We start from the raw sequence: 24,918 nt of genomic DNA on the forward strand, positions 1-24,918 counted from the left end.
CAGAAATATGATTTAATGCCTTGTTTGAAAGTGCATGTATGTCAGACAATTAGATTAAACTTTTTATTATGCCCCCTTTCAAAGAAAAGGGGGTATATAGTTTTCGCACTGTCCGTCAGTCTGTCACACTTTTCGTGTCCGCTCTCTAATTCAAATAGTTTTCATCCGATCTTTACCAAACTTGGTCAGAAGTTGTATCTAGACAATATCAAGGTCAAGTTCGAATATGGGTCATGCTGGGAAAAAAACTTGGTCACGGGGTCACTTAGTGCATTTCAAGGATTTAGTATTTAGGTTTCGAAAAAATGCTCATAACTTCTATCAAAGCGTTTATAGGGGGCATATGTCATCCTATGGTGACAGCTCTTGTTTAATTTTATGTCAGTCTTTGTTATATTGAGCCTGCAGCTTAAAATTCTTCTTAATTTCACTTTGAAAAATAAACACATTATAATTGCTTATTAAGTGTACTCAACTAAGAAAAAAAGTCCTCATGTGATGCCAAACTGTCATGATTCCATGTCTGTATATCCAGGACCAAAAAACCCTTCTTTGCAAGGGGCCTCTTTTTCTTCCCTTTACCCGAAAAGGCCCTTTCCCCTACAGAAATTTCTTTAAAATCATGCATTTTTCTTTAAATTTCCAATCTACCTCAGTATTTTTCATTCCCCAAGCCAGAAAATTGTGTCTTTTTTTCCCCCTGTGGCCCTTTCCCCAAAGTTGGTGTTTTGGCCCTGGATGGTTCCATGTGAACATTCTCATAACTTCAAAACCTTAAACCTGGTTTCTTTGAAAATGTGACATGCATTTTGTTTTACCATTTCGGGAATTGGGCTGGACCTTTCAGATTGGGATAGATAGAATTTGTTCGTTATCAACTATATAATGAGTATAAGAGTGTATAGGGACAGTAACAAAGAACTGGTAAATACAAGTCCAAGTATGTAGCGCCAGTTTCAAAGAACTGATACATACATGCTGTGTTAACGGGTCATATTATGTGTGTCACTTGTAGCGGTTCATCTGTGTCATATACACGGATACATTTCAAATTTGTGTGGAAAGAATTTTTGAATATATGTGGAAGAACAAAATCAGTAACTTCATAAAAGCATTCATGAATTCTTTGCATGTTCAATCTCGTTTATTGTTTGGCAATATCAAGTGAAAGGTTAGACCTGGCTGACCCACCTTATTCATGTGTCTGCCCTTTTTGTAACCTCGTCTTGGTATTTTATAATAACCTTTGTGTCCATAGTTATTGTATCTTTAAGACCTTGCTTTGATCAGTAATGGTTGACTGAATTTAAACACATTAGACATAAGTTTAGCACGGTTAGTCAGTAGTCACATACCATTAGTATAATTATTATTAAAAAAATCCTAGACTTATATTTCCCACAGAGTAAGTCTTTGCCAAATTTAATACTAAATGGAACACATATTCTGCTGCTTACAGGGATGATATTGTCTTTGTAAAAGGACTAGTTTTGTAAATTTAACTATGCTGGATTGCTGTGAACTGGACTCTTCAATGAAATGTCAACATTGTTCGTTCAAGTGTTATTTCACTTTTCTGCGCACAGAGTCAGAACGACAACGACGATGATGATGATTACACATACGGTAGTGTCAGTCCTGTAGATCAAGCCCCTCCTGCTGAGGGCAAGGGGCGCGGAAAAAAGGTCTTGAAATGTTAAAATGTTCGCTCGTTATTCCTCCCTCAACCCTATGCTCGTTATAATCCTTGTGATTTATATAATCACTGCTGATTGATATTTAATATTTAGATGGTGTTGTTGTAATATTGGCATGTTTTAACACTGCTGTGAAATAATCAACTTGTAATTGAAAACCCAGAAGAAACTTTGTTTATGTTTGGTAAGCTTGCATGGTTTGACTTCTTAGTGAATCGGACAGTCATTTACTCATTTTGGAAGAGTTGTTACAAATTAACTGTTTTGATAACTTCAACACATTATTTAAGACATAAACATGTCTGATATGTGCTTGTATGTATCTATTGGTCAGTGCAAATCTATGATAATGAAAGCGTAATATTTAAGGGAATTAATAAAAATAAGCACTACACTTTTGGTGTTTTGTGAGGTTAAAAGACACCAACAAGGAATTTTATTTCACAGTAGCATGATTCTGGTGGCTTGTGGTGTGCATGTTAGGTTGATTTAGTTAGACTATAATATATACAAGCATGGGTTATTATTTTCTAGCTGAGGGTTCTGCTTAGAAGCTATTAGAGGAGTTCTAAGTTTATATATCAGAATACACAATCATAAACCTATGTGTCTAATATGCATGATTTCCTATTGAGTCACATACAAATTTGGTGCAAGGCCACCATGCATTCAGTTCAAGAAACGTTGATTTTAACCTGTTACCCGAAGTTTCTAAATGCTCCATGTGGGGCTAAATAAGTCATTAAATTGAAAACTCAAAATTCATGTCTTGGTCACATATGGGAAGTAAGCAAGGGTTCAAAAGTTCAATTCAAACACCATCAGCATGATTTATGGAGTTCTACTTATTTGACCATGACTAATTTTGTTTTCTGTATTTTGCATGTTATGTTTCATGTAATAAAATATTGTGAGCCTGAAATTTTAAAGTAGGTACTCTTGTTTTTGTTTAGGTTAAATGTTCTTTAGTTCAAAAACAAGCGTTTTTCCAATTTATTCGAAATTAAATGTAATAATTTATTTGCCATGTTTTACATGTCATGGTGCTTTATTAATTATATTTATTGTCCCCTACAGGTTTCACCAGAGGGGACTTATGGTTTGCGCTCTGTCCGTCCGTCAGTCCGTCACACTTTTCTGGATCCTGCGATAACTTTAAAAGTTCTTAATATTTTTTCATGAAACTTGAAAGATGGATTGATGACAATATGGACATTATGCACGTCATTTCATTTCATTCCTACATCAAAAATTCTGGTTGCTATGACAACAAATAGACTAGAAATACTGCTGAAATGGTGGTTTTCTGGATCCTGCGATAACTTTAAAAGTTCTTAATATTTGTTCATGAAACTTGAAATATGGATAGATGGCAATGTGGACATTATGCACGTCATTTCATTTTGTTCCTACATCAAAAATTCAGGTTGCTATGGCAACAAATAAAAAAAAAATCTGAAAATTGTAGAATTTCTGACAATGGTGGAGCCGGTAGGGGACATATATTGCTTGGCAAAAGTCTTGTTAAATTATGAATAGTTGAAACACATTCTTCCCAGTCTATTTAGATATCTGAATGAAACAATATAAACCTAGTAATGAACTGCTAGAAGACTTTGTAATGGTATCGCTATACCTGTAAAGCACTCGTTATATTTTAGAATTAGAAAGTGATGCAAATCATATCATTTATTAGTACATGTATATGCTGAATCCTATTTGTTGAAGGGAGGTACAGTGTCCATACGAGGGGTAAGTGCCTGTCCGTCCAATGCCTGTTTGTTGCTGAGTATACCCTCCCCCCTTTAGCTCGCGCACATGTAACCCGCCCATTGTGTATCCTAGCCTAACAATAAATAGTTATTAGCAAGAAAAGGTCTAGGTGGAATGTGTAGTCTGGGACTACACTTTACCTACATGCATTAAGGCCTGTTATCTCAGTGCAAGACTTGTATTAAAAAAGTGTTGATCAAACTGAGTAAGAAAACACAGTTTGAAACTCGGTATCAATCATTTTAGTCCGCCATATCGGGAGTTTTTGGAGTCTCATCATTAATTTATACCCAAAGCTTATCATTGGAGGCCCGTTGTCACTCTTATGACAAACCTTTAACCATTTACCAACAGGATTTGTATTCCCTTAGAAAGTTCAATTTACTTAAAGACCTTTCTTACTAAATTAAAGTTTTAAAGGCTTTATTTCCAACCCTTAGATACTGATGAGCAGTTAACTGCATAAAACCTGAATAGACTCGCAGGCTGTTCTGGTGTTATGCTGGTTGCAAAAGCCATTTTCACTTTGCTTCTGATGGGGGGGGGGGAAGGGTTTAATAAAAGTGTTGTACCAAGGGCAATTTATTTCTATTCAAGCATGCATATTTACATTCTTAAGCTTTTCCTCCAATCAGATTGATATTAAGTAGTTGTAAAGATTCACATGGCTTATGAATTACATAATGGTTCTTCTAGTTCAACAGGAGATTTTCTGGCAATTAAAAAATATATTTTTGTTGCATGCACGTTTTACTTCAAAATAATATTTAATATGAAAGCATGTTATTATGAGAGTCAAGCTATATAAAATTGATCATTAATTGTAAAAAAAATGATGTCTAAGTTTTTAATGATAATGACTAAACTTTTAAACCATGAACATATTTTTGTCCTCTTGATGTGAAATATGTTTCATTTCTTTTCGTTGCATAATCCAGAAGCTATTAATATAACTGTATGGTACATGAAGTTGACCTTTTATCAGCATTGTAGACCTTATAACAGTCATTGAAATTTAGATGTAAATCTACAAGCAAGTGGGGCTAGTAATATGGGAATTTGAACTAGCCCGAGTCAGATTTTACTAGCCCAAACATTTTTGTTAAAAATGCAGATGAACATAACATAAAACATCCAAAGAAGCATTTATTTATTCAATCTTTAGAACACAATACAACTCTCTTATTATTAATTTCATCCTCATCCAAGTGAGCTTCCTCTTCATCTGAGCCAGCCTCTTTCGGATCCTGAAATAAGAAGAAATTAATTTCACACACGGATTTCAATTTAATCACAGTTATAAATATATACATTAAGTTTAGGTAAAAAATTAGCAGAAATGTATCCCATATATCCATGTGAAAGAGAGAGCAAACCTGAACCACCAGAAAATAAATAAGCAATTTAGTGCCAGGTTATTCTACAAAAAGCCAGTTGACAAATGCGTCAATCACACTTACCTCAGATTCGCATTCCTCAATGACGTACTTCAATGACAACTGTTCGGCCATTACTCTCTGTGTTCCGAACGAAACGCAAAACATTTGTTTTACATATAAATAATCAGGGAACCACAAAACCATGCGCTTTATGTGCAGTAATTCAATTATCGGCTGATTGCCCAGCATGTGCGCGCAGTGTGTTAAAACATAAGCAGCTGTTGATTTAAGCGGCTCAAAACTTTGTTTACAAATATTGAAAATGAAATTCGAACTCGTTTTGTTAAATGAATTGTACAAGCACGTCGGGCTTGTAATATTGGATTTCCTACAAGCCCGAATTAAAAAAAACTAGTTTTTTGCTGTCGGACTAGTGCGAATTTCGACGACTGTTATAAAAATAAGCAACATAAGGCATTTTTAGTGTTTCGCATTATTCTTTTTCAAATTATTACCTACCATTATTACCATCCTGGTTTAAAATCAGCAACACAAACAATTACAAAGAAGTTTCCTTATCTGGACCTTCTATATCTTATTTTATTGCTGTTTTGGGTGGTCATATTCTCTTGTCAAAAGTATCTTTATTTAAAAAAAACTGCCGTCTCAAGATTTTTAATTTATCTTTTGACTGAAATATGCTTTGAAAAAGTTTCAAAATAAATTAATGTAGACATCTATTTGTCTAATTGTTCGGATCATCTACTTTTTGTAGTTTGTCAATATTTCATACATTTTATCAATCAATCAATGGTAGTTTTCCCCAAAATCTGGTCAATTTATGATTAAGTTCCCAATTTCACAGTAAATTGGTTATAATCTGAGATGTTGTAAAAATACATGCACTAATATGTAGTACATTTCAATGTATTATTATTTTTAGAATATTTGTTAATTTTGTTTTAGTGGCTTGCAGCAAATTTCATAATTTATTTTTTTTCCATTTTATTTAATGTGCTTATTATGTGCACAAATATTCTTGCCTGCTAATGTATTTATTATTTTTAATTCAAAAAAAGATTAAAGCATAAGTATCAAATATGTTATTATATATATTGCGTGATCATGTTTTAGCACAAAGCTTTATTTTCATGATGTCATAATGTGCATGTACAAACTGTACCGCTTAGTTTGGAAAGAATTGTTTGCTTCAATAAAACAATATGCACCCACTTAGACTAATTGGTATTGTGAAGTTTAACAAATACAAGTACATTTGGTATCAGCTTCATGCTTAATAGGTTTAATTAGTTATCAGCCACCCATTCAACTCATGGACAAATCTTAAATGTGTATGTCTGATCATTTGTGATGAATTTATTTTTGCAGACTAGAAATTATGTACAAAGTAGAGGACATTGAGTCAATTAAATAGTTTTCTTTTTCAAGTTTTACAGAAAAAGTAATCATAATTTTTAAAATAATTTATTTTGTAAGCATATCCTCTATTCATGAATATGTTATGTATTTAACCATAAATAATAAATTAATTCTGTTGCAGAGTAACAGAGTGTCTGCTGCAAATGCACAGGAAACTCCAAGGCTTAGCAATAGAGGTAAGGCACTGTGGGAGTGGACCAACTAGCAGGGGTCTTGCAAGTGTTTGACTTGGGAGAAGTTGTTTCTTTGCAGCAGCCTGACACTTTTTCTTAAAATCAGAGCTATTTCTCTTCTCAAAAAGAAAAATTCTGACATTTTTAGCTCGACTATTATATATGAAATATATATTGTGGAGCTATCCTACTCACCCCGGCGTCAGCGTGAGTGTGCAAATGTTAAAGTTTGCGTACCACCCCAAATATTTCCTATGTCCCTTGACATATTGCTTTCATATTTTGCATACTTCTTTACCAACATGACCCCAACCTATAAACAAGAGCAGACAACTCTATCAAGCATTTGGTAAGAATTATGGCCCTTTTTTCCACTTAGAATATGCATATTATTGATAACTCTATGTTAAAGTTTGCGTACCACCTCAAATATTTTCAATGTCCCTTGACATATTGCTTTTATATTTTGCATACTTCTTTACCAACATGACCCCAACCTATAAACAAGAGCAGACAACTGTATCAAGCATTTTGTAAGAATTATGGCCCTTTTTTCACGTAGATTTTCTATGTTAAAGTTTGCGTACCACCTCAAATATTTTCTATGGCTCTTGACATATTGCTTTTATATTTTGCATACTTCTTTACCAACATGACCCCAGCCTATAAACAAGAGCAGACAACTGTATCAAGCATTTTGTAGGAATTATGGCCCTTTTTTGTCTTTGTAACTTTGGATATTTTATTTAATTTTGTGTTTAGATCCACTTTACTTCGTAAGTATTAAGGCCATTGCTTTCAAACTTCAAATACTTTCTTACTATCATGATGTTACTGTACCTGGCAAGTTGAATTTGACCTTAACATTTGAATGACCTTGACTCTCAAGGTCAAATTAATAAATTTTGCTTAAATTGCCATAACTTCTTAATTTATGATCAGATTTGATTCATACTTTGACAAAACAACACTTACCTGACATACCACAATGGACTCCACCCAAACTATCCCCTACGCCCTAACCCAGAATCCCCCCCCCCCAAAAAAAATTAAAATAAAATATTTTTCTTTTTATGCCCCCCTTCGAAGAAGAGGGGGTATATTGCTTTGCTCATGTCGGTCGGTCGGAGAAGGTCGGTACGTCCGTCCACCAGATGGTTGTCAGACGATAACTCAAGAACGCTTGGGCCTAGGATCATGAAACTTCATAGGTACATTGATCATGACTGGCAGATGACCCCTATTGATTTTGAGGTCACTAGGTCAAAGGTCAAGGTCACGGTGACCCGAAATAGTAAAATGGTTTTTGAATGATAACTCAAGAACGCATACGCCTAGGATCATGAAACTTCATGGGTAGATTGATCATGACTCGCAGATGACCCCTATTGATTTTGAGGTCACTAGGTCAAAGGTCAAGGTCACGGTGACCCGAAATAGTAAAATGGTTTCCGGATAATAACTCAAGAATGCATACGCCTAGGATCATGAAACTTCATGGGTAGATTGATCATGACTCGCAGATGACCTCTATTGATTTTGAGGTCACTAGGTCAAAGGTCAAGGTCACGGTGACCCGAAATAGTAAAATGGTTTTCGGATGATAACTCAAGAACGCATATGCCTAGGATCATGAAACTTCACAGGTAGATTGATCATGACTCGCAGATGACCCCTATTGATTTTGAGGTCACAAGGTCAAAGGTCAAGGTCACGGTGACCCGAAATAGTAAAATGATTTTCGGATGATAACTCAAGAACGCTTTTGCCTAGGAACATGACACTTCATAGGTACATTGATCGTGACTCGCAGATGACCCCTATTGATTTTCAGGTCACTAGGTCAAAGGTCAAGGTCACAGTGACAAAAAACGTATTCACACGATGGCTGCCACTACAACGGACAGCCCATATGGGGGGCATGCATGTTTTTCAAACAGCCCTTATTTTTCTTTTTTTTGAAAGATCATCTATTAAATGACCACACACCCACATTATACCCCCTCTCCATGATGGCTTACGTTAAACTGTCAAGCACTCATATAGTTAAGCGCGCTGTACTCTTGACAGCTCTTGTTTAATAAGATGTCAATTACATGTTTATCCAACTTCGCTGGCAAAGAGAAATTAGTAATTCAGAACATTTAAACATATACAAACGCAATCCTATTATTCACCTACATTTTCTTTTATTCAGTTTTTAGAAAATAGTGTAAATAACATGTTAAATTCAATATGAATTTAAATTAGCTCGTAATTTGTTGTTGTTATGTCAATGGATGCATATCACAATACAGGGTTTGTGCAAGGTCATATTTAGAAAACCCCACATCCCCATAATTCACTGTAAACTGCACTGAAAATGATGTATGTTTATGTTTATGCAATTCTTAAAGACATCATTTGTCCTATTCATTTTAAATGGATGTCATCATTGTATGGGATCATATCAGATACACATTCAGTAGCATCAAGGAAACCAGTATGTATCTGAAAATCAAGTTATGGTGAGAGTTTAGATAGATAGGATTACAAATATGGAGCTTGGTTAGAATGTTAATCTTGACAATATGCAGACAGATTTAGAATTCGTATAACACTTGTAAAAAAACCAGGTTACCAGGTCAAATTTCAGAAAGACCTTGTTGACCTCTGAATAGGCCATATTTATTAATGAATCTTGATGAATAACTGTCAGAATGTTTCTCTTGACAATATCTAAGCTAAGTTTAAGTCTGTGACATGTGCATCCCTATAATAAATCTGTCAAATCTGAGAAAAACATTATTACCACTCTGAAGGCCACATTCCTTATTACCACTCTGAAGGCCACATTCCTTATTACCACTCTGAAGGCCACATTCCTTATAACCACTCTGAAGGCCACATTTTTTTACTCAATCATGATGAAACATTGGTCAGAATATTTGTTTTGATAATATCTAGGCCAAGTTTGAATCTGGGTCACATCTATCCAAAATTAAGGTCATAAGATCAGATTTTAGAAAAACCTTGTTACCACTCTAAGGGCCACATTTATGACTCAATTAACCATGACTTGATGAAACTCGGTCAGAATGTTTGTCTTGACACAAACAAGTACATGTTAGAATCTTGGTCAAATGTGGTCAAATCTAAGTCTTTTGGTAAAGTCTTCATATCTACAAGTAGACTTTATGATCTTCTTGTTTTAAAAATGGTCTTAAGTATGGTCTTAAATATGGTATCAGAGCTCCAGATAAGGTTTTGTGAAATTCTTAACGTTACTACCAGATTTTCAAAAAGAATTCTTAACTCTGAAATTTTATTCTTAACATTACTACTAAGTTTTGGAAAATAATTCTTAACTTTTTATGTCCCCCACTATAGTAGTGGGGGACATATTGTTTTTGCCCTGTCTGTTGGTTGGTTGGTTGGTTGGTCTGTCTGTCTGTTTGCGCCAACTTTAACATTTGCAATAACTTTTGCAATATTGAAGATAGCAACTTGATATTTAGCATGCATATGTATCTCATGGAGCTGCACATTTTGAGTGGTGAAAGCTCAAGGTCAAGGTCATCCTTCAAGGTCAAAGGTCAAATATATGGGTCAAAATCGCTAATTTAATGTACACTTTTGCAGTATTTGAATATTCAAGATAGCAACCTGATATTTGGCATGCATGTGTATCTCATGGAGCTGCACATTTTGAGTGGTGAAAGGTCAAGGTCATCCTTCAAGGTCAGAGGTCAAATATATGTGGCCAAAATCGCTCATTTTATGAGTACTTTTGCAATATTGAAGATAGCAACTTGATATTTGGCATGCATGTGTATCTCATGGACCTGCACATTTTGAGTGGTGAAAGGTCAAGGTCAAGGTCATTCTTCAAGGTCAGAGGTCAAATATATGTGGCCCAAATCGCTTATTTTATGAATACTTTTGCAATATTGAAGATAGCAACTTGATATTTGGCATGCATGTGTATCTCATGGAGCTGCACATTTTGAGTGGTGAAAGGTCAAAGTCAAGGTCATCCTTCAAGGTCAAATATATGGGTCAAAATTGCTCATGTAATGTCACTTCTGCAATATTGAAGCTAGCAAGTTTATATTTGAAATGCATGTGTATCTCATGGAGCTGCACATTTTGAGTGGTGAAGGGTCAAGGTCAAGGTCATCCTACAAGGTCAAACATTATATAGGGGGACATTGTGTTTCACAAACGCATCTTGTTTTAATGACCTGAAAATAAATAACAATGGGTGTAATCGTATAAGATCTTTTCTATAATGTCTTTCATAACATTCGACTTCGGTTCGCTTTGCGTAATATATGTTAAAAGCGTGTTTTTGCACGCTTTGCAGTTTTTTAGGATGTCCTCTGGGTGCAGCCATTTTTTTTTACTGATAGTACACGCCGCTTTTATTGGAAAAAATGCGCTTCGTTAAACAAACCCGATAAGCATTCTATATAAGTACCAAAAAGGTCTTTAATACGCTACAAGAAATCAATAAAAATCGATACGAACCGATGTAAAAATAATATTCGTAATTTGATTTTGTAATTCTTAATTGTACGACCAGATTTAAAAATAAATACGTAACAGACTTGAAAATAATTCTTATTTACGAAAATACGACCCTTATCTGGAGCTCTGTGGTATTAAATAATTTATGGTCTACATAACATTGTTAATTATGAGCCAGTAAAACGTATGCGCAAAATGTAACAACCATAAAGCAGCTGGATTAGCTAAATGCTTTACCATAGGAGGTGCTGAAGACCATTATTTTTTGTAGGAATATGGCATTTCATCCATGTGTGACAATGTACCAAATATCTAAATGGAAAATTATTAGTACACTGTTAAAAAGGCTCTGTAGTTTAATGCAGTAATGCACAAGTTTCAGGCTTGAGAATTGTTGATTTCGTAGGCACTTTTTGAAGCAAATGAGTTTCTTGAAATCAGTTTGCCATCAAATTAAATCCTGTTGATGCACAGAACAGAAAGTCATTGAAAATATGTGACTGATTATCCCTTTCCCCCATAAGAAGCGAAGTAAAAATGGCTTTTGCAACCAGCATAAAACCAGAACAGCCTGCAAGCAACTCGCAGTCTGTTAAGGTTTTATGCTGTTTGCTGCTCATCAGTAACTAAGGGTTGGAAATGAAGCCTTTAAAAATTGAATTTAGTAAGAAAGGTATTTAATTAAATGTAACTTTCTAAAGGACTTCAAATGTATAAAATTAGGTATCTAAGTGGTAAAGGGTTATACTAGAATAGTGAGTGAAAGTGTGTGTGATCTTTGTACTGCTGGGAATCAGAATCAGACAATTACAATGTACAGAAGTAACACGTGTCCTTCTGTATGAGTCTCAAGATGGTTTTAATAACTGTATCAATTCTTGCTTATGATAGGAATCATGCTATGTTTTAGTGTCATCTTCATCTTCTAAAGGTAATCTGTCCTTCTGTGTATACAGACTTCCATATCATTTGCATATTAACATCAGTGATTTTTGGAGTGTGTTGAATGTTTAATGTAAAAATTAACAAGTGGGGCCCATTTTGTAATTATAAGTAAAGGAATGTGTGTTGCATGGTTTACTAATAATTAAGTTGATGTTAATTATAAAAGTTAAATTTAGTTGTTTTTAATGGTTTGATTGTTTGACTTAAATTGGAAAATTGGTCCCAATTTAATGCAAAATGTTATCAATATATAAAAGGCGGATAGATGAGGGTGACTTATTAAAGAAAGTTACAAAGTTTGTATGTAAAAAAAAATCACTGATGCAGATTTTCTCAGTTCTTTTATTTATTTTAATAAAACCACAATATTTTAATACCATAATTCTGGATGATATGAATGATGACTGTTTTACTATTTTAAACCATGTCCGATAGTTGGAGAAAGTAAGTGTTGAGTATTGTAAATCAGCCATGCATGCCTTTCTGCAAACATAGAAGTCTATACACACCTGTTTTGTTTGTCCCATGTGTTGTCCTTAATATTGACCTCATTATTTCGCTCTATTTCATGCTGTAACTGTGTCCGTAATTTTTTCACTTTGATTTTGTTTATGTTATTTTGCAATATAACCTTATCTGTGCTGTGTCCGTTTGCCACAACCAATTGATCAGAAACTGTTGTTTGAAGGGACTTTGCACCCAAACTTTGGAGTGTGTGATCTACATGTGATCTACATAGATATTTTACTATCAAAGTGGTAGATTAGTCTTGGGGCAGCTTTTGTTAAAAAATGGAATGCAGGGCAAAATAGACCATGCTTATACAATGCAAAATATAAATGCCTTTTTATGCCCCTGGATCAAAAGATCAGGGCATTTTGTTTTTGGCCTGTCTGTCTGTCATTGTATGTGTGTGTGACAGCTCAATTGAAAAACTTTGTTAAGAACTGATGAATTAAGTTGTATTTGTCATGGTTTTGAGTTAAGTGATCAGATTGGTTTGATCCGAGAATATTGCACACTAATCTTATCACTGTTGTGACTGAAGTTGTTGTCATTTGACCCACATTCAACGAGGTGGAAATCATTATATTTTTATTTGATAATAAAACTAAGCATCTAACATAGAAAAAAAAGAAATTAGCTTTAAATTTAAATGATATTGAGTGAAACTTAAACTTGATTCTAAACTTGACCTTGAACCTAAGCAAACCTAAGCAATTGCATTGTATCCAACAGTTAATAAGTTTAAAGGTAAGTTGATAATTACCTTTGTTTATTTATATTAGTTACCTTGGTTGAGTAAGATTTTATTATTGCTTTTGTCTGTGTATGACAATAGGTTATCGGCCTCTTATACCAGTGGTGAATAATTAAGTAGCATGTTACTAGTGCTGGAAATTCTTTGATTTCAAGTTCCACCTGAGAGTACGTTGTAGTGGGATTTATACATGTAAATATTGGTTTTAAATGAAGATGGAGAAAAGTGAGTTATATTTTGCTTTGCATGCAATTCAATATAACAGAATGTATGTTAATGAAAAAAATAGGGTGTCAAAATGTTACAAAATGGCGCTGCTTTAAATATGTTGAATGTGGTATATTATAGTTGAAACTTTTACATTTTCTAGGTATTGCATATATTACAAGTAGATTCTTATTATTATCTAGTTTGATTTTATTGGCTGGTTTTGAAAGCATCATGCTTTTTGTTTGTTTATTTTTGTAGTAGGTAATGTTTTGTTATCGTTGTAAAAAAAACATCATCTTAAAGATATCTTTTTGCACATCACAATGAATTTAATAATGTAATATGTGCATTTGAGGTCAAATCACAATATCATGTATGATTTTTCTTAACAACGGAGTGTTGCTGAGACATTTAAAAAAAATTATTAATAAGTTATTCCATGATTCTTAATGTGAATCATGAAAAATTATATTTTCTAAACAGGTATTATACAGTTATGATTCATCATGTTTTAATGCGCTGCATTGCCTGCAAATTTCAGTTGGTTCTGCCCGGTCGCGACAGAGCTACGCAACGCGACCCCCAGCCACCCAGCAGAACCAGCAGAATGGACAGAACGGTCAGAACGGTCAGGCTGAGCCAGCTGAGAGCAAGAAGCCTGGAATACCAGTGGCAGGTCGGTGTGAATCGAGTTTTAATTATTCGTATCATATCCACAGATTCATCAAAAAGCCCCCTTCCCAAATGTAGGGGATTGCACTGCAATACACTTGCACCCTTCTGTTACAGATTAGCTGATATCAATACCAGGCTGAGATTGAAACTGTGCCTTTAACAACTCCTTTGTAAACTTATAGAAAAAAGGCTGAAAAGAGTTTTATGGTAGACCAATAGAGAAGTGCAAATCCAAATAGAGGGGCCAGATGAGCATGGAACTAGACATTTAAAACTTAAGAATTATAAATATGCTGAAAACCATTCAGTCTAAAGAGGTCAGATTTGCCAATTTGAATATTATGTAAATGCAAACGCTTTAGTAATAATTATTGAGAACAATTCCTTATTTGCACACTATTTGCTGGACACCAATTTTCAGATCGGCGCAAATCCAACTGTGTTAAAGAAGTAGAGCGTATAGAACAGCGTAGAAAAGAGCGTCGAGAAAAGCAGGTGGCAATCAAAGAACAGATGGACGGGGATTATGACACATCAGATCCCAACTGGCAGTTTGCTGCAATGATCAAGTTAGCTTTCCTAGAAATTATAATATTGTATGGTTTTCAAATATTGATAGCCATGTTTATTGGTGTGCAAAAAGTGTCAAAAGGTCTTGCTTCTAATTATGATAATGACAATTATAATTGTATAGTTTTTTCTTTCTTTTGTCTGTATTCTTTGACGCCAGTTATAACAAATTGAGAACTGAATTAATCCAAACAATTTTTTTAAGGATCTAACCATTTTTTAGCTCCCCTGTCACGAAGTGACATGGTGAGCTTATGTGACCGTGTGATGTCCGGCGTCCCTATGTGTGAGCGTGTGTGCGTGCGTGTGTGCGTGCGTCCGTCAACAATTTGTTTGTGTAGACAGTAGAGGTCACAGTTTTCATCCAATCTTTATGAAATTTGGTCAGAATGTTCATCTTGATGAAATCTGGGTTGGGATTGTATTTGGGTCATATGGGGTCAAAAACTAGGTCACTAGGTCAAAAACTAGGTCACATAATAGGTCAAATAATAGAAAAACCTTGTGTAGACAATAGAGGTCGCAGTTTTCATCCAATATTTGTGAAATTTGGTCAGAATGTTTATCTTGATGAAATCTGGGTTGGGATTGTATTTGGGTCATCTGGGGTCAAAAACTAGGTCACTAGGTCAAAAACTAGGTCAAATAATAGAAAAACCTTGTGTAGACAGTATAGGTCACAGTTTTCATCCAATCTTTATGAAATTTGGTCAGAATGTTTATTTTGATAAAATCTGGGTTGGGATTGTATTTGGGTCATCTGGGGTCAAAAACTAGGTCACTAGGTCAAAAACAGGGTCAAATAATAGAAAAACCTCGTGTAGACAATAGAGGTCGCAGTTTTCATCCAATCTTTATGAAATTTGGTCAGAATGTTTATCTTGATGAAATCTGGTTTGGGATTGTATTTGGGTCATCTGAGGTAAAAAACTAGGTCACTAGGTTAAATAATATAAAAACCGTCAACAATTTGTTTGTGTAGACAGTAGAGGTCACAGTTTTCATCCAATCTTAATGAAATTTTGTCAGAATGTTTATCTTGATGAAATCTGGGTTGGGATTGTATTTGGGTCATCTGGGGTCAAAAAACTAGGTCACTAGGTCAAAAACTAGGTCACTAGGTCAAGTAATAGAAAAACCTTGTATAGACAATAGAGGTCACAGTTTTCATCCAATCCTTATGAAATTTGGTCAGAATGTTTATCTTGATGAAATCTGGGTTGGGATTGTATTTGGATCATCTGGGATCAAAAACTAGGTCACTAGGTCAAATAATAGAAAAACCTTGTGTAGACAATAGAGGTCACAGTTTTCATCCAATCTTTTTAAAATTTGATCAGAATGTTTATCTTGATGAAATCTGGGTTGGGATTGTATCTGGGTCACATGGGGTCAAAAACTAGGTCACTAGGTCAAATAATAGAAAAACCTTGTGTAGACAATAGAGGTCACAGTTTTCATCTAATCTTTATGAAATTTGGTCAGAATGTTTATCTTGATGAAATCTGGGTTGGGATTGTATTTGGTTAGTCAGGTGAGCGATTCAGGGCCATCATGGCCCTCTTGTTTGTTGGTTGTGTTAAGCAGTTTTTTTCTTTATTTTTTTAATTAAATTATAAGATTTTATGTTGTATACTAAATTGACAAGAGTTTGCTTTCATGAGACTATTCGACAAGTCTTTTTTTTATTTCTAGAGAGTTCCGGGCCCATTTGGATTATCGGCCCTTGACCTCTTCTGATCCAATTGTGAACCATCAGATCTGCGTGTGCGTACGAATCCGGCCTCTCAACAAGAAAGGTAGGCTGAAGTAGTGAGGCAACTAAGGTTGCGTACTCCAGTCTATTTCTCTTTATGTTATACAGATATTTATGCCCCCCTTCGAAGAAGAGGGGGTATATTGCTTTGCTCATGTCGGTCGGTCGGTCCGTCCACCAGGTGGTTGTCAGACGATAACTCAAGAACGCTTGGGCCTAGGATCATGAAACTTCATAGGTACATTGATCATGACTTGCAGATGACCCCTATTGATTTTGAGGTCACTAGGTCAAAGGTCAAGGTCACGGTGACCCGAAATAGTAAAAGGGTTTCCGGATGATAACTCAAGAACCCATACGCCTAGAATCATGAAACTTCATGGGTAGATTGATCATGACTCGCAGATGACCCCTATTGATTTTCAGGTCACTAGGTCAAAGGTCAAGGTCACGGTGACCCGAAATAGTAAAATGGTTTCCGGATGATAACTCAAGAACGCATACACCTAGGATCATGAAACTTCATGGGTAGATTGATCATGACTCGCAGATGACCCCTATTAATTTTGAGGTCACTAGGTCAAAGGTCAAGGTCACGGTGACCCGAAATAGTAAAATGGTTTCCGGATAACTCAAGAACGCATACCCTAGGATCATGAAACTTCATGGGTAGATTGATCATGACTCGCAGATGACCCCTATTGATTTTCAGGTCACTAGGTCAAGGTCACGGTGACCCGAAATAGTAAAATGGTTTTCAGATGATAACTCAAGAACGCTTATGCCTAGGATCATGAAACTTCATAGGTAGATTGATCATGACTTGCAGATGACCCCTATTGATTTTGAGGTCACAAGGTCAAAGGTCAAGGTCACGGTGACCCGAAATAGTAAAATGATTTTCGGATGATAACTCAAGAAGGCTTTTGCCTAGGATCATGACACTTCATAGGTACATTGATCGTGACTCGCAGATGACCCCTATTGATTTTCAGGTCACTAGGTCAAAGGTCAAAGTCACAGTGACAAAAATCGTATTCACACAATGGCTGCCACTACAACGGACAGCCCATATGGGGGGCATGCATGTTTTACAAACAGCCCTTGTTGGTTAAAACTTACAAACAATTTTGTTAGTTCACTAATCAAGCTCCAGAACTGTTTGATACAGTTTTTAGTAATTTTAAGCTCAGCTGTTTTCGGAGAGGTATTGTCATAGCCAGCTGTCTGCCGTCCGCGTTGTGCTAAAACCTAAACATTGGCTGTAAAATCAAAGTGCTTCCACCTACAACATTGAAACTTCATATGTAGCTGCACCTTGATGAGTTTTACATGCCACACCCATTTTTGGGTCACTAGGTCAAAGGTTTAAGTCACTGTGACCTCTAATATTCTTCTGACAAGCTTTCATTTATTCAATACTGCACCCACAGCCGAGCGTTGGCTCCGGCTATGCGGTGCTCTTGCTATTTCATGTTGCTTGTTCATACTCTTTATACATAATTAGTGATATTCAGTTAAAACTTCACATATTATTCTTTTAGGTCACTGACCAATACCTATGACACTTGACAGAAACATATAAATAGTCGCTCATGGTGTTTCTGTGATATTTCTTTGTTATCCAGAGCAAGGCAAGAAGGAAGTTAGTGTGATAACTGTACCGAACAAAGAAACTGTGATAGTGCACGAGCCTAAAACAAAAGTGGACCTTACGAAGTACCTGGAAAACCAGAATTTCCGATTTGACTATGCATTTGATGAAAACTCTTCCAATGAGATGGTCTATAGGTAGGTCATTTTGCTGGGGATATCTGTACCTTGCTTTTGCTGCACATACTTTTAAGAAGTAAAAAACTAAATTTCCTTTAAGTTCTTGACAAATTGAAAGTATTTAAATGTTAACATTTCATTGTTATTTATAGTAATATTCTTTCTCGTTGGTTGTAATTTTTTTTTAATAATTGCATATTAACTTAATGTAGGCCAACCAAAATGCCATTCTATTTGAGATTCCATTACTCCCTTTTGTTATTTGACTAGATAACATCATTGTTATGCCTCTGAACTTTTGCATATAGTTTTTGAACTGTCTGTCAGTCCGTCACTCAGTCTATCCGAAAAATTTAACATTGGTCATAACTTTCGCAATATTGAAGATAGCAACTTGATATTTGGCATGCATGTGTATCTCATGGAGCTTCACATTTTGAGTGGTAAAATGTCAAGGTCATCCTTCAAGGTCAAAGGTCAAATACATGGTGTCTGTCCATCTGAAAACTTTAACATTGGTCATAACTTTTGCAATATTGAACATAGCAACTTGATATTTGGCATACATATGTATCTCATGGACCTGCACATGTTGAATGGTGAAAGGTCAAGGTCATCTTTCAAGGTCAAAGGTCAAATATATGGCTTCAAAGTGGCGCAGAAGGGGGCATTGTGTTTCTGACAAACACATATCTTGTTTGAAATTGTGTCTATTGTTGAATGGTCTTATTTGACAGGTATACAGCCAAGCCACTTGTGGACTGTATATTTGAGAACGGCATGGCTACATGCTTTGCATATGGACAAACTGGGAGTGGAAAAACACATGTAAGTAAATGACTTCAGTTTGCATTGTTCTCATTAAAGTACTTGTGCAATGATTCAGGGCTTTGTTTAACTGATTTAACGTTTTTATGCTCATATTCCGAACAGCAAAAAGTGTCTTTTTTCCCCACAAGTCCTGTCCAAAAATTCCCATTTTATGGTTTCACTTTCAGGTGATTTTAAATAGAGCTGTTAATTCCTGAAGTTAAGATTTTTAGCTCGGCGTTTTCGGAGAAACCTCAGGTATTGTCATAGCCAGCTCGTCGTGTCGTCCGCCGTTTGACGTTCGCGTCGTGCTAAAACCTTAACATTTTGTTAAGGTTTTGAACATTGGCTCTAAAATCAAATTGCTTCCACCTACAACTTTGAAACTTCATATGTAGATGCACCTTGATGAGTTCTACACGCCACATCCATTTTGGGGTCACTAGGTCAAGGTCACTGTGACCTTAAAGAAAAAAAAAAAATTCTGACAAGCTTTAATTTATTCAAAACTGCACCCGTAGCCGAGCGTGGAACCCGTTATTCGGTGCTCTTGTTGAAGTAGTTATTTCCAGTTAACTGATATGTTTTCTGTAGAACTCTCTGTTTTATTCAAGTTTTATCAATAATTATTTAAAATTGATAAATAAACTACAATGCTTTTTCCCAAATAAACGTAAATTGACACTTAAATTTCCAGTTTCAAGGTTGTATGTCATATTCTTCACAAAATGGTTAGAAAAAGGCCTACTCTTAACAAACAATCATAGCTAATTATCAAAATCATTCCGAGTGGTCTTCGAAAAGTTTGAGTTTGTTAACCTTGGTAATTCAGGTACTTTTTCGCTCAAAATTGCCACAGATTATGGGCTGTTAATTAATGGCCAAAAGTAATTATGTTTCCCAAAATCTAACTAAAATTTCGCACAAAATTGCAAAACTTTCCCAAATAACTCAATAAAATTAGAAATATTCCACAGCAATAAATCAGTAGCATGGAGGGTGTCAAGTTGTTGCCAAACAACAAAAGTCTTAAATATTGGTTTAAGTATTTATTTGGTAAAGTTAGATTTTACCAAAAGGCACAGGCTGTTTAATAAGAACAATCAAAATCACTTCATTCACTTGATCTTCAGTGCAAGTTAGTATTCAACACTTTTCTCCAATCTTACTAAGCATTTTATTGTTTTTAGCTCCACTGAGCAAGAAATGTTAAATGTGAGCTATTGTGATCACACTTTGTGGGGAAGTGCCGGCCGTTCAACTAAATGAATGCATCATCAACTTATAGCTTCTGACAACTCTAAAGGCCACGTTTTTTAACCAGTCTTGATGGTTTTTTTGTCAGAATGTTTATCTTGACAATATCAAACCAAGTTTGTGTCTGGGTAAAGTGGGATAAAAAACTCTTATGTCTCCATTTTCAAGTTTCCGACACTTCTTTTTACTCAGGTGTGCACTTCAGGGTCACCGTGCCTCTTGTTTTATGTATTACAGACTATGGGTGGAGATTTCACTGGGGGAAAGGGCCAACAGGAAACTGCCAAGGGTATTTACTGTCTAGCTGGTAAGTAGCTTGCAATTATGTTATTATTGCTGTGGTTGCAATATATGGCCAAAAAGGTTGTAGTATTTAGATTGTTAGACATTACATACAGCATATAAGATAATTCTAAGGCAGAGGCTTTCAAACTACAATATTTGTCGCTGAGTATTGTATCGGTACCCTTCGCCTGAAGTTTTTTTTATGCCCCCCTTTGAAGAAGAGGGGGTATATTGTTTTGCACATGTCGGTCGGTCCGTCCGTCCGTCCACCAGATGCTTTCCGGATGATAACTCAAGAACACTTAGGCCTAGGATCATAAAACTTCATAGGTACATTGACCATGACTGGCAGATGACCCCTATTGATTTTCAGGTCAAAGGTCAAGGTCACAGTGACTCGAAATAGTAAAATGGTTTCCGGATGATAACTCAAGAATGCTTAGGCCTAGGATAATGAAACTTCATAGGTACATTGATCATGACTGGCAGATGACCCCTATTGATTTTCAAGGCACTAGGTCAAAGGTCAAGGCCACAGTTACTTGAAGTAGTAAAATGGTTTCCGGATGATAACTCAAGAATGCTAACACGTAGGATCATGAAACTTCATAGGTACATTGATCATGACTGGCAGATGACCCCTATTGATTTTCAGGTCACTAGGTCAAAGTTCAAGGTCACAGTGACTCAAAACAGTAAAATGGTTTCCGAATGATAACTCAAGAATGCTTACGCCTTGGATCATGAAACTTCATAGGAACATTGATCATGACTGGCAGATGACCCCTATTGATTTTCAGGTCACTAGGTCAAAGGTCAAGGTCACAGTGACTCGAAACAGTAAAATGGTTTCCGGAGGATAACTCAAGAATGCTTACGTCTAGGATCATGAAACTTCATAGGTACACTGATCATGACTTGCAGATGACCCCTATTGATTTTCAGGTCACTAGGTCAAAGGTCAAGGTCACAGTGACTCGAAACAGTAAAATGGTTTCCGGATGATAACTCAAGAATGCTGACGACTAGGATCATAAAACTTCATTGGTACATTGATCATGACTGGCAAATGACCCCTATAGATTTTCAGTTCACTAGGTCAAAGGTCAAGGTCACAGTGACTCGAAACAGTAAAATGGTTTCCTGATGATAACTCAAGAATAATTAAGCCAAGGATCATGAAACGTCATAGGTACATTGATCATGACTGGCAGATGACCCCTATTGATTTTCAGGTCACTAGGTCAAAGGTCAAGGTCACAGTGACAAAAAACGTAAGTAGTAAGTAGCTTGCAATTATGTTATTATTGCTGTGGTTGCAATATATGGCCAAAAAGGTTGTAGTATTTAGATTGTTAGACATTACATACAGCATATAAGATAATTCTAAGGCAGAGGCTTTCAAACTACAATATTTGTCGCTGAGTATTGTATCGGTACCCTTCGCCTGAAGTTTTTTTTATGCACCCCCTTCTAAGAAGAGGGGGTATATTGTTTTGCACGTCGGTCGGTCCGTCTGTTCGTCCACCAGATGGTTTCCGGATGATAACTCAAGAACGCTTAGGCCTAGGATCATGAAACTTCATAGGTACATTGATCATGACTGGCAGATGACCCCTATTGATTTTCAGGTCAAAGGTCAAGGTCACAGTGACTCAAAATAGTAAAATGGTTTCTGGATGATAACTCAAGAATGCTTAGGCCTAGGATCATGAAACTTCATAGGTACATTGATTATGACCACAGGTGGTTAGCATGTGGCTATGCTATTAATTAGTGAAAACATCATTTTGAATGATAAATAATCATATTATAACGAAAAATAAACTTTTCTGAAAAAAAAATATTTCACTATCAAATATATATATAACAAGGTATGCAATTCAAAATCAGCCCAAAACGGGGTGCATCGCTTTGAACAGACATATCTTCATCAATTGTGCAGCGATTTTCACGATCTCGGTCTTATTCAACGCAGAAATAAATTTCCTTTCTGGAAATGTATATGTCTTGCAATATTTTTACAAATGCTGGGTCAACTTTTAAGAAATAACACGATACACAACTCGCATGACCCAGTTGACAGTGATCATGCTGTCTTTAAGACTGAAATCTTCAAGGAGTAAAGGGCAACTTCCCTACAAAGTTCATGTAGTTCGATACCATAATTCAATAAAACGTATGAAAAAACATTATTACCGTTCTTGTCGTTACATTCTGCATCAAGACTAACTGTCCAGCGCCGTTTGAAACCTTTGTTTACATACATTTCAACTAACTGACATTTTAAACATACGAGTGATTTCATTGGTCCAATGCGGAGGTGTGTCTTTACAACTGGAGATTTCATTCATAAAGAATGCATGATCACTGTCAACTGGGTCATGCGTGTTGTGTATCGTGTTATTTCTTAAAAGTTGACCCAGCATTTGTAAAAATATTGCAAGACATATACATTTCCAGAAAGGAAATTCATTTCTGCGTTGAATAAGACTGAGATCGTGAAAATCGCTGCACAATTGAAAAAGATATGGCTGTTCAAAGCGATGCACCCCGTTTTGGGCTGATTTTGAGTAGCATACCTTGTTATATATAAATATATTTGATAGTGAATTATTTTTTTTCAGAAAAGTTAATTTTTCGTTATATTATGATTATTTATCATTCAAAATGATGTTTTCACTAATTAATATCATAGCCACACGCTAACCACCTGTGATCATGACTGGCAGCTGACCCTATTGATTTTCAGGTCACTAGGTCAAAGGTCAAGGTCACAGTGACTCGAAATAGTAAAAAGGTTTCTGGATGATAACTCAAGAATGCTAACGCCTAGGATCATGAAACTTCATAGGTACATTGATCATGACTGGCAGATGACCCCTATTGATTTTCAGGTCACTAGGTCAAAGGTCAAAGTCACAGTGACTCAAAACAGTAAAATGGTTTCCGGATGATAACTCAAGAACACTTAGGCCTAGGATCATGAAACTTCATAGGTACATTGATCATGACTGGCAGATGACCCCTATTGATTTTCAGGTCAAAGGTCAAGGTCACAGTGACTCAAAATAGTAAAATGGTTTCCGGATGATAACTCAAGAATGCTTAGGCCTAGGATCATGAAACTTCATAGGTACATTGATCATGACTGGCAGATGACCATATTGATTTTCAGGTCACTAGGTCAAAGGTCAAGGTCACAGTGACTCGAAATAGTAAAATGGTTTCCGGATGATAACTCAAGAATGCTAACGCCTAGGATCATGAAACTTCATAGGTACATTGATCATGACTGGCAGACGACCCCTATTGATTTTCAGGTCACTAGGTCAAAGGTCAAAGTCACAGTGACTCAAAACAGTAAAATGGTTTCCGGATGATAACTCAAGAATGCTTACGCCTAGGATCATGAAACTTCATAGGAACATTGATCATGACTGGCAGATGACCCCTATTGATTTTCAGGTCACTAGGTCAAAGGTCAAGGTCACAGTGACTTGAAACAGTAAAATGGTTTCCGGATGATAACTCAATAATGCTTACGTCTAGGATCATGAAACTTCATAGGTACATTGATCATGACTGGCTTATGACCCCTATTGATTTTCAGGTCACTAGGTCAAAGGTCAAGGTCACAGTGACTCGAAACAGTAAAATGGTTTCTGGATGATGAATCAAAAATGCTTACGACTAGGATCATGAAACTTCATAGGTACATTGATCATGACTGGCAAATGACCCCTATTGATTTTCAGTTCACTAGGTCAAAGGTCAAGGTCACAGTGACTCGAAACAGTAAAATGGTTTCCTGATGATAACTCAAGATTAATTAGGCCAAGGATCATGAAACTTCATAGGTACATTGATCATGACTGGCAGATGACCCCTATTGATTTTCAGGTCATTAGGTCAAAGGTCAAAGTCACAGTGACAAAAACGTATTCACTTTATGGCTGCCACTACAACTGACAGCCCATATGGGGGGCATGCATGTTTTAATATCATAAATACGTTACCTGTTATCTCTAGCTTACCCCTTTCCAAGGGAGTTATTTCATCCGGAAAATATTCAAGCGCTGGGAATCGTCCACCTCTATAAGAATCCAAATCAGGTTAAACATAGTACAATGCAACCTAACAGGAAATCAAGAACCACAACTCATCTTTCCTTTCCGGATAAAACCATGTGCACGCCTATTTTAGGCTCAGGACTTATGTGTTCTTTTCACTGTGTTTTTGGCGGAGTTTAAAAGGATAAAGTTTATTTATCTTTTATTTGTATCATTCGGTTTATATTTCTATACTTTTTGTTGCAGTAATTGTCATATTTCTGCTTTTGCTGGGTTTCTTTGTTTGTATCGTCGCTCATGTACATGACGTCATGAGCACGTGAACCACGAGG

The 24,918-nt window shown here is 35.9% G+C and overlaps 1 protein-coding gene and 1 long non-coding RNA gene across 9 annotated transcripts in view; both read left to right on the forward strand.

Moving 5' to 3' along the window:
- The window catches only part of LOC127859865 (kinesin-like protein KIF2A), a 70,675-nt gene that overhangs the window by 22,944 nt on the left and 22,813 nt on the right, over positions 1-24,918 (forward strand). The window contains exons 4-13 of one of the 8 annotated variants that reach the window (XM_052397435.1): positions 1,587-1,685; positions 3,426-3,449; positions 6,411-6,465; positions 11,882-11,902; positions 13,929-14,063; positions 14,484-14,631; positions 16,328-16,431; positions 18,017-18,179; positions 18,899-18,989; positions 20,466-20,535. In XM_052397435.1, the coding sequence (XP_052253395.1) occupies positions 1,587-1,685; positions 3,426-3,449; positions 6,411-6,465; positions 11,882-11,902; positions 13,929-14,063; positions 14,484-14,631; positions 16,328-16,431; positions 18,017-18,179; positions 18,899-18,989; positions 20,466-20,535 (910 nt within the window). The remainder of the gene's footprint in view (positions 1-1,586; positions 1,686-3,425; positions 3,450-6,410; positions 6,466-11,881; positions 11,903-13,928; positions 14,064-14,483; positions 14,632-16,327; positions 16,432-18,016; positions 18,180-18,898; positions 18,990-20,465; positions 20,536-24,918) is intronic. The other 7 variants (XM_052397436.1, XM_052397437.1, XM_052397439.1 and 4 more) reach the window with 7 other exon arrangements.
- LOC127859867 (uncharacterized) lies at positions 20,547-24,112 on the forward strand. Its single transcript, XR_008039500.1, has 3 exons — positions 20,547-21,391; positions 22,078-22,144; positions 23,692-24,112. It is a non-coding gene; the product is annotated as an uncharacterized LOC127859867 (long non-coding RNA).

The sequence above is a fragment of the Dreissena polymorpha genome, chromosome 15, assembly GCF_020536995.1.
Source record: "Dreissena polymorpha isolate Duluth1 chromosome 15, UMN_Dpol_1.0, whole genome shotgun sequence".
In the NCBI taxonomy this organism is placed as follows: Eukaryota; Metazoa; Mollusca; class Bivalvia; order Myida; family Dreissenidae; genus Dreissena; species Dreissena polymorpha.